Source organism: Panthera onca, chromosome C1 (assembly GCF_046562875.1).
Source record: "Panthera onca isolate mPanOnc1 chromosome C1, mPanOnc1 haplotype 2, whole genome shotgun sequence".
Classification (NCBI taxonomy): domain Eukaryota; kingdom Metazoa; phylum Chordata; class Mammalia; order Carnivora; family Felidae; genus Panthera; species Panthera onca.
In genome coordinates, this window is record NC_138346.1 from 98,649,762 (window position 1) to 98,663,947 (window position 14,186).

A 14,186-nucleotide genomic window follows, 5' to 3' on the forward strand; every position below is an offset into this window, starting at 1 on the left:
TTAGGATCTTCCTGGAATGGCACAATAGCTAGCCTGTGAGAGGAGGGGATAGTTTGAGTCAGGGTCCTTTAATTGCACTTCACAAAGGTTATAAATGTTTGATTTGTTTCAAGATTTCTCCCTGGATTTTCATTCCACAAGACTGGATGTGTGGTTTTAATGTTGTTGAGATAGAAGAAAATTTCCAAATAAACATTTTATTCTCTTATAAAAAGTACACAATACTAAATAAAAATACTTATAAAAAGTACACAATACAAATCACACCTGCTGTGATACCTCTTTATTTCTACAATCATAGAAGTTAGTCCTTTGAGTTGGAAACTATCTGAAGATAGGGATATATGCTTGCTATCTGTTTATTGTAAAATAGAGGGGACTAGGTTCTAGAAATACATGATTCCTCTACTGATTAGGAAGTATGGGTTGTGCAGTGGGATCCAGGTCTGAATGCCTGCCAAAGCTCTCCAAATGACAATAGTGATTGCTTTTTTGGGTTTATTAATTACCTACCTTAAATGTGAACTTCATGCAGATCATAAATGTTGGGATAGCCCTCAGAACAGAAAGGATAGAGACCAGGAGGAATGGGTGACCAGGGACCTATAGTCAAAATTCCTAATAGTTGGATCCTGGAACTTTAGAATTGTGTAAGGTGGCTTGGGGGACTACTGTCACTAATAGCTGAACTGGATGAAGTAAAGTCTGTTCCTGGGTGTTGAGGGAACTATAATGCAGTGGATTTTATGTGTGCATTTCTGTCTTCACAGTGATTTATTACTTTGGCCATAGAGAGAATTTATTGAAGGCATTTGTCAGCAATTGCAGAGCAGAAATTGTTTTTGCTTACATGAGGAGTTACCACCAATGTTTATTTCTGTGTATTCTGTGTATTCATGGACGCATCTCTATGTAGAACTGGACATTTCTATAGCACTTTTGGGGGTCCTGTTTGTTGAATTATTTCAACTGGAGAACTACAGGTTAGGAGAGCTCCAAAAATTTCTCGTGATGGAATAATGGCTATCTATTTTGGTGTTCTATGAAATTAGGGTTTTGATCACATTTTCAGTTGACAGTTTTGCAAAGAGAACTATTCTACAAAACATAAATGTCACCATTAAAAATGAAAGCATAAGACTGAATGACATTAGCAGAGATAATGTGGTTTCTTTCTGTTAGTGTGGAATGCCACTTGGGTAAGAAATAATTTCTGAGGTTTTGATATTTGATTCTGGTTGATGAAAAACAGGGGAAAGTGAAACCTGTCAGGGATGTCAGTCAACTGATCTGTGATGGCTAGGCACCCTGTATATACCCTGTATTATACATATATAATATATACCCAGTAATTGGAGGAAAGTAATCATCAGGATAGGTGCAAATTATAATCATGAAGGGAAGTCAGGGATCAGCCAAACATCCAGCCTAAGGAGTTTGTGGTAATGGCTAAGAGATGAAACAAGGAAAGAAGAGTGAAAATATAATCAGAAAGCCAAATCCAATAAAAACAGATATAGAGACAGACAATTCATACTCATTAATGGCTGTTGGATTGGTTCTTAATGGATGTGGAAATGGGGAGTCAGTTTGAGAGTTTAATTGTCACAAGCTAGACAATTTCCCGTATCAATTCTAATCCCTCCTTGTATGTATTTGGCTTTTGACAACACCTTGTGAGTGAGGATAATAAAATGCCTTATTATTTAAATTGGAAGGTAAATTGAAAATGTAAAGCAAATTCTCCCCAGATGATATTGACTTATATCCATATATTTATAAATCATCATCTTCATGATTCCTTAAACATATTGTTTAGTTGCAATATATGTGACAGGATTGTACAGAGGTAGGTTGTAGACAGTGAGTCATACAGAAGTTGACCACCTAAAATAAAAGTGAATTTAGATATTTATTTTTTCCTCATAAACTTGCATTTGTTGCTACCTGAGAGTTCATAGTACTATCTTTGGGATCTTTAAAGCACTCGTTGAAATGATTCCTACTGAAAGAATGAAAATTGTGACTTCTACCTTTTGTTGTGTTAGTGAAATTAGAATGCTTAGAAGGATAAAAGAATCTTTCACTGGTAGCACAGTGGTTAAGAGTATATATCCTGGATGTTGTCATACCTTACTTCTCTGCCACCAGCCAAAGTCCTCAGTCTTTGTTGAGTTATATATACCAGCAGGGGGAAAACCTACACCATTAGCTTACATTCAACTCTGTTATTTTCCTGCAAACAAGAATTGTTACAGGTCTATGTCCTACCCTTATTATCCCAGGAAAATATACTATGAAAACCCTGTTGACTACAGGACACATAGGATAAGGAAGTTCTGTCTTCCTTCCTTCCTTCCTATCCTCTATCTATCTATCTATCTATCTATCTATCTAATCTCTTCTAAATGAACTTGTCATAGGCTGCAGAGGCTTAGATTTGAACATGCTGGCATTTTGAGGCAGACTGGAATAGAGAGGCATATGGATCTGCAGTATAGAAAAAAAGGAACAACAGGGTTGTGGTTATTAGGGCTGTTTACTACTATTCTGATTCCATTTCCTCTTTGTGCACAAAATGGAAGTCACTTCCTTATTACCTAAATTTGGTTGTGACCATTAACTGGCTTTGGCCAATGGAATGCAAATAGAGGTGGGATATACCATTACTGAGCAGAAGACTTTAAATGAGAGGATGGTTTTCTTCCCTTTGCCATGCTGATTGTGGAAGTTTATATCAAGATGGAGTGTTCATCAGTCTGAGTTCTCTTAGGAAGAATCTCTCTGCTAACCTAGTACTGACATATAGCATTACAAGAAATAAACCTTCATTATTTTAAGCCACTGAGATTTTGAGGTTATTTATTATTGTAGCATAACCTTGTATGATTTGATGGATATATGTTGTTTCTAGGAAAGATAAATTCTTAAAGAGAGTGTAGCAATTAGAATTATGCCAGTGACATCCACCTGGATTAAATCAGAAACAGTCTGAATCTGAGCAGTTACCAAAGCAGATGCCATTTATGGAGAAAGAGGTAGAAGGCAGGGGTTAGGATGATTTGAAACTACATTCCAGTTTTAATGAGAAATGCAAAGGACTTGGTGGGTAGGACAAGCAGAAGACCATGACATACACAGTGGGTGTTAAGAGGAGGAGGTGGTTTCCTCTATGCTTATGTGGAACTTGGATTCTCTATAATGGACTCCAAATATCAAAGAAAAAGTGTAATAGCTTTGCAGCTAGTATCCTAATTGACTAAGGCAGACGGCTTTCCTAAGCTTGTAATCGGTAGATCACCATTGTGGCCAGCTGGTTAGGGCTAGAGCATACAGGGCCTGAATCACAGAGAAAGCAATTTATAGTAGAGTCTACCTGACAATGTGACAATGTTTTTTCTAAAGAAATATTTTCATTAAGCTAATTTTAGCTCTCTATTTCCCAGATCCAACAATAGTTGTTCAAGTAACCTTCCGAATTATATTTTCTAAAATTAGCACCACCTTCCTTATCTTTTTGTGAGGAGGCTGGAAGTGGTCATTCCTAATTTTCTGCAAACAGAGGACCCTGAAAATAACATTTTTATATGACTTTTACTACTGTTGGTTAAATATAAAATTGGTTCTTTGGATTAAATTGTCTAAAATTTTGGGGTGCCTGTGTGGCTTAGTCGGTTAAGCGTCTGACTTCAGCTTAGGTCATGATCTCACCATTCCTGAGTTCAAGCCTCACATCGGGCTCTGTGCTGACAGCTCAGAGCCTGGAGCCTGTTTAGGATTCTGTCTGTCTGTCTGTCTGTCTGTCTCTCTCTCTCTCTCTCTCTCTGTCCCTTCCCGGCTTGTGCTCTCTCTCTCTCAAAAATAAATAAACATTAAATAATTTTTTTAAATAAAAAAATGTCGGGCACCTTTTGGAATGAGCACTGGGTGTTGTATGGAAACCAATGTGACAATAAATTTCATATACTGAAAAAAAGATACATTTTGTGAAAAATAAATAAATAAATAAATAAATGTCTAAAATTTCTAGTTCACTATGATTCACTGTATAGTGTTTCCTGAGTAGATCTAAACATTTAAAAAAATCTTACCATGTGAAAAACTATGATGGAATTTTGCAGCTGTTTTCACACTAAACATACTGAACCAAATATATCCCAATTAGAATAATTGTATATGAATGTATCCTTCTTAAACAGTATTTATATTTTTTTAGCATTTCACTAAAGTCTTTAGATCTCTATCTTTTCTGGTTGTACATTCAATTGAACATATTAAGACACAGCAGATTTCAAAAAATTATGAAAAATCTGTATGTTTGAAATAGAAATGTTAAAATTGCTATGGTTTTAATTTTCTTGATTCATGAGATGATAATGTGGCAGGGAAAATATAAAAAATGAGATTTGGGTGGTACATTTTATTTTGAACAATTGATTTTTCTTGACTGTGGGATGTGGAAAGAGAGTGTATGGTGTAGACTAGTCATCCTTTTCTCTTAATGTACATTCTCTCCTTTTTATTTGTAAAATTCAACACTGGGCAAGGATTTTAGGTGGATTTTTGTCATTTACCTATAGATAGTATGCCAGTGGTGTTTGTTCCTTCCTTCCTTCATTTGTTTGTTTGTTTGTTTGTTTGTTTGTTTGTTTTGGCATCCTCTCTGCCTTCCAAGTGGGGATAGAAGAGAGTTTTGAAGAATTTTGGAAAAGGAATGAATTCTCATGTGACCACCATGATTGCAATCTAGCTGCCCATGCCCTCTTTGTGTAAGGCGTGTAAATATTGGCTCTCATACTAGTTGTACCTTCCATACTGTATGATATGGGTGAGAAATTCTATCTTAAGTTTTGTACCCTTTCCCTCTGGACACCCCCAACCCCTGCCATTATTCCTGGACTGCCCAGATAATTTAGTTTGGAGATTCCTCAGATATCTGCTACTAAGAAATATCTAAGGAAGAAGAGCTGAGTCAACCTTACTGGTATAGGATATTTGTTTCTTTAGAGATATCATGCTGTTCAGTATATGTTATATGGTTCATGGGCTTGTTCACTGGGTCATATGCTTTGAATTTTTTTTTTACGTTATTAATTTTTTTCCATTCTTGTTATATTTGTTCCCTTGTATCTTGAGTTTGTTTTACCATTCTTTTTATTACTTCTTAAGATCAACATGTGGCTTATTAATTATTAATTTTATGCCTTTCTGCATTTCTAATATGTATGTTTAAATACATACATTTTCTCTAAATACTGATTTAGCTGGATCTCACATAGGATGCAATTTTCATGATTTTCAGATACAGGTTTTTAAATTTCTAATATAAAATATTCTTCATTTTATGGATTATTCAAATTATCATATGCAATAAAAATATAATGTAGGCCACAGTGTCAACCATATTTGTGGTTTAAAATCTTAACCTTTGAGTCACCAGATTTCTTGGTCCTCTGGTTTACTCAATATATTGTTATGATGCTGCTACCCAGATTCTTGGAAATAGTTTTTGCCTGTTTTTTATTGGCTCCATGTTCTTCTCATGATTTCCTTGATTACTCCAGTACTCTGCTGTTAACCTTTCTGGCTTCAGAATGCTTGATCTTGCTACTGCCTAATCCTTACCTCTACTGTGCTGCCAGAACTATTACCCTTGGAAACTCAGCAATTCACAAACATTTGGTGAAGAATGTTTAGATCCCTTTCCTATTTCAGAACAGGAAAAATTTCTTAAGAATAACACATAAATTTAATCATGTCACCAAACTTATTAGTTTATTTCTTCTCACACTAATGTTAATTAGTATTGTTTTTGGCCCCTCATAAAGCTTCCTGAGAGCTTCATGCAGTTCAATCTTATAAACTTGGCATTTCACCAGCAAGATATATGTCTGATGAGTAAAAAGGGTTAGTCTTCAAAAATACATGAGACATACACACTCAGCTTAGGCCGCATTCAATACTTTATAATAAATATTGGGAAATAATATACTACATTAAGTCAAGCCTACTGGATCTCTTATTTCCAACTAGGATATTTTCATACTAGTTGGTGCTAATGTGACCACAGGGAGTGGTTACTCTGTAGAAACCTTATTCATAACCATTTATGACTTATTTTGCAAAAATGAATGTCATTTGGGGCAGAGAGGTAACTACGTGGGAAGTTGGATTGGCATGAGCTAGATACTAGTTTGTCCCAGGGAATTTTTTTTTAAAAATGACCTCAAGGAAAGAGATGGTTAAAATTTGAAAAAAAAAAAAATGTTTGGTGCAACGTCTAGTAACTATTATGTTTGAAAACTTTTTTATATATCATAAGCTTTCTCACAGCTTACAGAATAAGAATAGTCAGTATCTTAGCCGGCTGTCACTGTAGAATTTCTTACATATCCATAGAAGATGTAAATCCTTTACCATACTTATGTTAAAACCTACAATGTTAAATCAGGCAACAGGTCTTTTCCCAGCATTTACTGCTGTTTTGACTGCAAAAACTACCTAGGAAGAAAAAAATTTAGTATCAGAATGAGAATGAATTATAGTAAAAAAAAATGTGAGCAGAGAGGGAGAGAGAGGCAGATTTCTTTTGCACTGGGAAAAAAAAAAAAAAGTATAAAGTGGTTAGAATCCGGGGAGTTGAGAGTATCCCTTTAAACTGTGGTGCTGCAATTGATCTCTGTATGTTTTCTGGTATCCGTCTCTTTGAAAGGAGAATGAGAGCCAAGATCATTGGCTGTACTCTAAAGCTGTCACATCTCAGTACTGAAAAGGTACAGTACAAGTGAATTGCAACAGTCTGTAGCTTTCTTTTCCATATCGTCAAGAGCTTTGAGACTGATGAACCAAATGAATGCTTTATTTAGGGCTGAGATACAGATCCCTCCAATCTGACAGCGTTTCAGCCTCCGGAGTGAGAAAGCAGCAGCAGCAGAAGAAGTAGAAGCAACAGCAGTAGCAACAGCAACAGCAGCAGCCCCTGCTCAAGTCCAGTAGAGGAGACTTGATCACCAATTCACCCTGGAAGTCCACCTGGGATCGTGAGCTGTCCAGGGTCCTGAAAAATGAACCAAACGGCCAGCGTGTCCCATCACATCAAGTGTCAACCCTCGAAAACTGTCAAGGTAGGAACCCAGGTTTCCTTCTTCCCTCTGTTTCTGCATATGTATCTTCATTCATCTACTGAACACATGAATGTTGGTATGGCAGGGCACTGACAGTGAAGACAGCTAGTTGCTCTGAGTTTAAATGAAAGATTGGATCTAAGTAAAGAGTTTAGTTCTGTTTGTATGTGTGTATAGACTGGAGAGAGTAGTTTTCACTTAACAATTCATTTACCTTGATGACTTTTGCTTTTTTGATTGAGACTCTATCAGTGGTATATTTTAGGAAGAAAGTTTAGTGAGCTTTGAGCTTCCAGAGGAGTTTTTATTCCATGTCTGTTTCTTGATGAAATTGGTGAAGAATTTGCAAACTGCTGAAAACAGATAATATTAAATTGAATACAAATTTTATAATAGCATTTCATTGTCATATGGATTTGGGACTTCTTATCCTTTTCATAGAAAAACATATTCATCATTGTGAGTGTTGAACTGTTGGTTATACTAAAGCCACTATAGTGATGGAGTATGAAAGTCTATAGAGGGAGTATACAAACATATGCTATTATCTAAGCCATCATGTAAGGGAGGTGATTGGGGATGCCTTTTAATACAAGTGCTTGTTTTAAATTTGAGGCTTATTTGACATGGCTAAAAGAAAAGGATCAAACTTGGAATTTGACTGTTCTGTTTTAGTTTTAAGTAATGTTTATGCTATCCTCTTTGCTGTTATTTTGGTGTTCTTACTTAAAAGGAGACTTCTTAAAAACAGATTTCAAATGAAGGATTTATTTTGTCTTGCAATTTATCTGTGTGGATATTTTGCATCCTGGGAGAAAGTGATGGGCTCCTTTGGAACTCTTTCATGGAAAAAAAACTGATAACCTGATAGATCATTTTTAGTAACTACAATCTCTAATTCACAAACAGTTGTATGTCTTTTATTGAGATTCCAAAATTCGACATGACTGGCTTTTTGTGCTTATGTTACTTTTGGTTTATATCTCAGGTCTTTGAAAATACTGCATAGACTGTCATTAGAAAATATAATTTTCAGCAGTAAGTTTTTTTCTTGTGAACTTACCTACCCTTTGTCAGTCTTTTAGTTATAAATGTACCATACACTGAACTCCATTTATATGCAATTATTTTTAAAAGCAATGAAGTCTCCAGGATGTATCAAGTGATATATAGTTAGACTCTCAGCATATATAAACATATAAAGTTAACTGTAACCATAAAGAACTAAAATTCAGATAATTTTCACCATCTCTAATGGCAAAAGCAGTGCCTTTCTCAGCACTGAATTTTTTGTATGGTGTCCAAGTTTAGAAAGAAAATGCTATGCTTTAGTATATAAGTTTTCCTCTGCATGTCACATTCCCATATATGTCATTTATGTAAGCATACCATCACTGAACAATGATTAAACAGTACATATATGACACTCCACATTGTGATATATAAACTCTGGTGGGAAATATGTGTTGTAGCCTAAAGTGGGATAGAATTATGAACTGGCTATCTACCTTTGAGTATGTTTGGAAACCCATAAAATGACCAGAAGCTTTCTGTTTAAGTGTTTGAGGTCACAAGAATCAAATGTTTTATTTGCCCTTTTATTTATTGGATAAGGACAAATGAATGCTACTTTCTGGACTTAAAATTACTTTCCTTATTGGTCCTCTGGCATTGACTGCCCTCAGACAAACTGTGAAGGCAGAAAAAAAAAACGTTTCTAGTCTAAGGGTTTTGCATCATCTTGCTGATCTTGCAGATGCTCTTTTTTTTTTTTCATTCTAACTGCAGCAATTGAATTGAAATGAAAGGCATCATAAAAATTGGACAACCCATCACTTAGCAATGTATTACATTAATGGCTTAATGAAGAAATCTTGAATCAAAGCACTGGATGATTTGGTTAATTATACAAGTTAAGTTCTTTTGTGTTGTCCCCACCCCCCATATTGCTCTGGGGAGCAAAAGATGCTTGTGATGTTCATAAAGTATATAAAGTTGCAAGCATTGAACTATTAAGGGAGTAATTACTTGAGTATTTTCCAATTTGCAACAGTAAAAGGGGATGAGTGGAAAAGCTCTCTTACTTCAAATTATGTGCTCAATTATGAAACATTTATGGCTTTTGGAATTTATACTAAAAATGGCTATCTATATTTAGGTAATGCATTAGCCTATGAACACAATGCGGCAACAACCTAAGTAAAAACCCTGAGATGAGAGGTTTTTGGAAAGCTATTAGATACTGGAGCTCAAAAGACATTTTGGATTTTTGGAATATATTTTCTTTTTTTTCAAGCATGATTTTTTTTTTTTTAGAGTTAATTTTCCCCTCACTCTTAAAGTTACTATCTGAAAACTTTAAGCAAAACTCCCTTATGGAATCTGATTGGCCTGCAGGTAATGATAAGTGACCCACTTTGGGGCTCCAGAAATATCCAGATACTTAATAACTTGTAAATTGCTCCATTTTGGAAATTCTAAAACCTCTAGGGACTCCCCCCACCCCCTCACAGTTCAGAGTAATAATCCTCTGGGGAATTGTTCCCCCTTTTGTCAATGTAGTAAACGCTGACTGTTCCTTCTCTTGACAGTTTAACTACTGCTAAAAAAGAATGCAATGGGAATGAACAAAAATGAATTGCTTTGGCTAAAAATAGCTTTAAGGGCCAAAATGTGTGGGAGGAGAAAGAACAGGTGTGTTTATATGTCGTTTCTCCAGCTGAAGTTTAAAAAGTGATGATATCTGCAGTGAGTCAAATTTAGCGGCTGCTGCCAGTGAAAGCTGTTTGTGGTCAGAGTGGTGGCAGAGCTGAAGAAGGAGGCGTTGGGAGGAGTCATGATGTAATAAAATGGTCAACATTATTCAGGTTGCTTGACATTTGTTTTTGTCATTCTGGCCATTCTCCAGCTGTACCAGTTCCTGACACATTTGTCCTGATGTACTTGAGCAGGTATGTTCCTGTAGTCAAAACTGATAAGAGAACAGAGCAGAGGAAGTCAAATTAAGGTGTCAGATCTCTTTGGACAAAATGTTGAATGCAATGCACTCATAAAACCCTCTCTCATTTTAGAGCTTGAAAAGCAATAAAGCTTTTCCTGAAATGATTACAAATCTTACCGTCAAGGTAGCAGCACTCTAAAAAAAGAATCTTTGAGATCTGTAATGGAAAGTTTTAGGGACAATCTGGGAATGCTAAATACAGATCTAATCTTGGCTTATTATAAACTTCATTTCTGAAAAATTGTCCCCACTTTAGGCAACAAACTTGGTTTTTTCTTCCCTGTCTTAGCTTCTCTTGGTTAAACTGAAAGCAAATTAAATCTTCCAGTCAAATCTCTGAACTTCGTTTACTTTTTCTTTCAGCAGAATTTCAAATTTAGAACTTTGCCTTAAAAAAAGTGAGAGTTTTTTTTTTCTTTTTTCATATTTTAATAGAAATCATTCACCCATGTATTTCTAAGGGTAGTAGAATGGTCCATCTTTTCTCTGAAGTTAGAAGTTGTGTGTGAATCCTCAGGGTGTGTGATTCCTCGATCAGGAATCATACCTATTTTATTTTATTATCGAACTTCAAAATATAGTGCACAATATTTCTTTACTTTTCTCATCTAGTGACTCTTTCATATCAATGTCTTTTCTTTTTTTAAGACAGACATGGGTTATTCTATCACTACCTTCACACTCAGGTTCCCAGGTTCTCAGATCTGTGTAAATGGACCCCAAAAGCTTCTTTTTAAAAATTTATTATTTATTTATTTATGTATGTAGGTATGTATGTACGTACGTACAAATTCCTGGACAAATAGCTACACATTTTTACAAAGTGTATTTAAAAGTGGATTTAGGATTTTCATTTTCTTCAGAGTAGAACATCTATGAGCAGACAAATACTTTTCATGACAATTTGATTGTCTTTATATTATAATATTGAAGTGTTAGGCAAATACAGACATTTTCTCTTTACCACCTCTAATCCACAGCTCCATCCAAAACTGTTGTGTGTGAAACAGGAGATAAAATTAGGTAGTAAAAGAGGATGAAAATCTTCTCATATGTACATTTTTTATTAAATCTGTGTGCCTGAGGGCATGGTCATTAGAAAATAATTTGTGTCTTTAGCCATTGGTATTTTGGAGTGTAACATTGTGATAAGTTGGCATGGTGAGAATAATTTGGAAATGTACCAATTGACACCACTTTTTACTGATTGGTAATTCCACACTCCAAGTTTAAAGGATGGATACCACATCCATATTTCCATGGCACTTCAGCTGGTGTTGCATTTTGTCTTAAAGAGTATTTCATAATTGCATCCACAAAAATTTGGAAATATAAAGAGTATATTAGAGAAAAGTCCACCTCTTTATGTCATTGCAATATGCAAAATGTACCTCTCAAATATCACTATTACATGAAATTCCAGAAGAGTATAATATGCTTCTATAGTGTATTTTGACTTAGGGATTCTTCTTGGTCTTTATCCTAAGGACTTTAGTCATAAGGAAAAAAATAAAAAGAAACTTTATTACATTATGATCTCAACACAGACTCAGAAGCACTAAAGAAAGAGTTATCATCGTTATTCAGTGAACCCTATGGTTCCATTTGGCAAGGTACAGATTTTTCTTCAGCATTAGGAGAATGGGCCATTCTCTTAAGTGGTGATATTTGAAGCCGAAAAAGTAGACTTACAAAAAATTAGAATGGAAGACATTGTATGTGAGAAAAATTTTTTCTCCCTCTTCGAAATGGTCTATATCTTTTTAATTATTCGGAAACAACTTCCTCATATGCTTAAGGCAAAAATCACAGCCTGTGATGACCATGAATAGGACCACAAGTTAGAAATTCTGCTAATGACCAATTTATAGTCATTTATAGTTTGCATTTATGCTAAGTATTTAAATTTAAATACTTATTCTATAGTCATTAGAATAATGACTGTAGATCCTACTCTTTAAAGGAAGGATTAAATGTTTTTATATTTTTAGTAAAGAGTGACAGTGTTATAAAGATGGGCTAGTTTTCTATTTTATTCATTTTTTCTTAATAAAATGTAAAGTTTCTTTCTTATTCAACATTTAAAGTGTTTGAATTGGCAACTTTTACTTTGAAGAAGTATTATAACATATTTTTAGTTAAATTTGAACTTTGAGAAAATATTTAGTAGTATTTCATTTGCTTCTTGGAAAAATAGGTGTTAATAATTTCCTAGAAACTCATGTTTTGCTCAGGTAGCAAAGACATTTTTAGTAACAAATTTGTGATGACAAATCACTAATTTTCACTGAAAATACATAGTTCAACAAATGTAGCATGGAATAAATAAGCTAAGGTAGCGCTTTCAAAATGTGGTCCCTGGGCCAACAACATCAGCATCCCCTATGAACTTATTAGAAATGCAAATTCCTGGGCCCTACCCAGATCTAATCTACTAGAAATTCTGGGGATAGGAAACAGCAATCTGTTTTTGACAAGTCTTCTGGGTGATTTAATGCACATTAAAGTTTCAGAAATCCTGTGCTAAAGAACTACAAAATAAGACAAACTTGTTCTATAGTCCCCCTGTAAGAATTGTCTGTGTTTGAGTATCACAGGTGGAGTCTGAACAATTTCAGAACGATACTTAGGATTATGTAATAATGTGAATTGTATGAGAGCTGAGATCTCTTCAGGTATATATCTCTTTTATCCCTTATAGGGCTTTCTTGATACAAAGCACTTCACACAATAGACTTTGAATATATATTTGTTGATTATTAAGTGACTGTTAAGGTCTATCATCTCTAAAATGAGCTAAATAAAATTTTAAGACCTTGTTTAATTGGTAACCTAGTGGGAAACCTTGTTCTGTCTTTTAAATTCACAGCACATTTCTTTAAAAAAAAAACTATTGAGATTTTGTTTGGCTTTCAATGGTTCTGTTATCTGATTTGGTTTGAGGGCATTTGGTAATAAACACCTTTTGGTAACTATGGAGATAGTCACACTAAGCAGAAAGTATGTTAGGCAGTTTTCTCCCTTCTTGCCATCTTCATCTGAAACTTGGCAAAAGAGTCTTAGACAGGAATATCACCATAACCTTTCTCCTTTCATTTAGCTATTGGATATGTGCCAGGTTGGTAGGATAGCACTGGAAGCAGTATACCACAACTGAAACAAACAGTTTATCATTTGTAAACCTGACCTCCTCTGGACAGACCCAGCATGGTATTACATTAGCAGAACCAATTTAACTTAGGTGATAAGCCTTGAAATAAAAGAAGTTTACATTCTGAACAACTTTATCCCTTGGAAATTTTTTATAGGACTCAGGTTTTTGTTTGTTTTTTACAGTTAGGATTGGGAAGAAAGACCCATTGCATGCAGTCTTACCTGATATGTACAAATGGAGTGTAGGGCAGATTGGATAGGTTTTCCTTTAGAGGGTCATCCTTAATTTGAATTCTCATTCTCTCTGTATCACAATGGATCATGTAGCCTTGGGGGAAGGCTATTAACCCTGTTCAGGCTTTTCTTCTCACTAGCAGAAGGGCAATAAACTTAAATTATCTACCCAAACAAAAATGCTATGTAAGTGCTTTGTATTATAATTTGTTCTAGTAGCAATTTTTAAGGGATATGACATTTTCATAGAGAACTGTATAGTAAGAATCAATTTTTATGACATAAAAGCTAAGAATTTTATTTGCAATTATTATTAACTATAATGATGATAAAAACTCATTTTGAAGTCACCAGGGAGCTGAAAAGTATCTTCTAATATTGTAGTAACATCTGCAAGATCTCATCATGGATCCGTACCAGGAAGGTAGGGAAAGAAGAATATTGAGTTTAAATGCTATCTAAAGGACTGATTAATTCAATAAAAAGTGCAGCTACTCATCCTGGTGCTTAACTACAAAAATGGAAGATACCTAGCTGCATGGATTGTACATGTGATTGAGTTGAGGAGAAATATATCAGGCTGTGTATATAGCCTTCCTACTATCTCTACACCCATTGTTTCCTTTGCTTGTTCTATGCTTCCACCAAATGGTCCTTTTAATAAACCCTATTTT

General features: G+C 34.9%; 1 protein-coding gene across 1 annotated transcript in view; it reads left to right on the forward strand.

Annotated features, from left to right (window-relative positions):
• The first annotated feature begins 6,764 nt into the window (after positions 1-6,764).
• The window catches only part of DPP10 (dipeptidyl peptidase like 10), a 1,350,210-nt gene continuing 1,342,788 nt past the window's right edge, over positions 6,765-14,186 (forward strand). Inside the window, exon 1 of the mRNA XM_078451370.2 lies at positions 6,765-7,124. Within this exon, the coding sequence (XP_078307496.1) occupies positions 7,065-7,124 (60 nt within the window). The 5' untranslated portion in view covers positions 6,765-7,064. The remainder of the gene's footprint in view (positions 7,125-14,186) is intronic.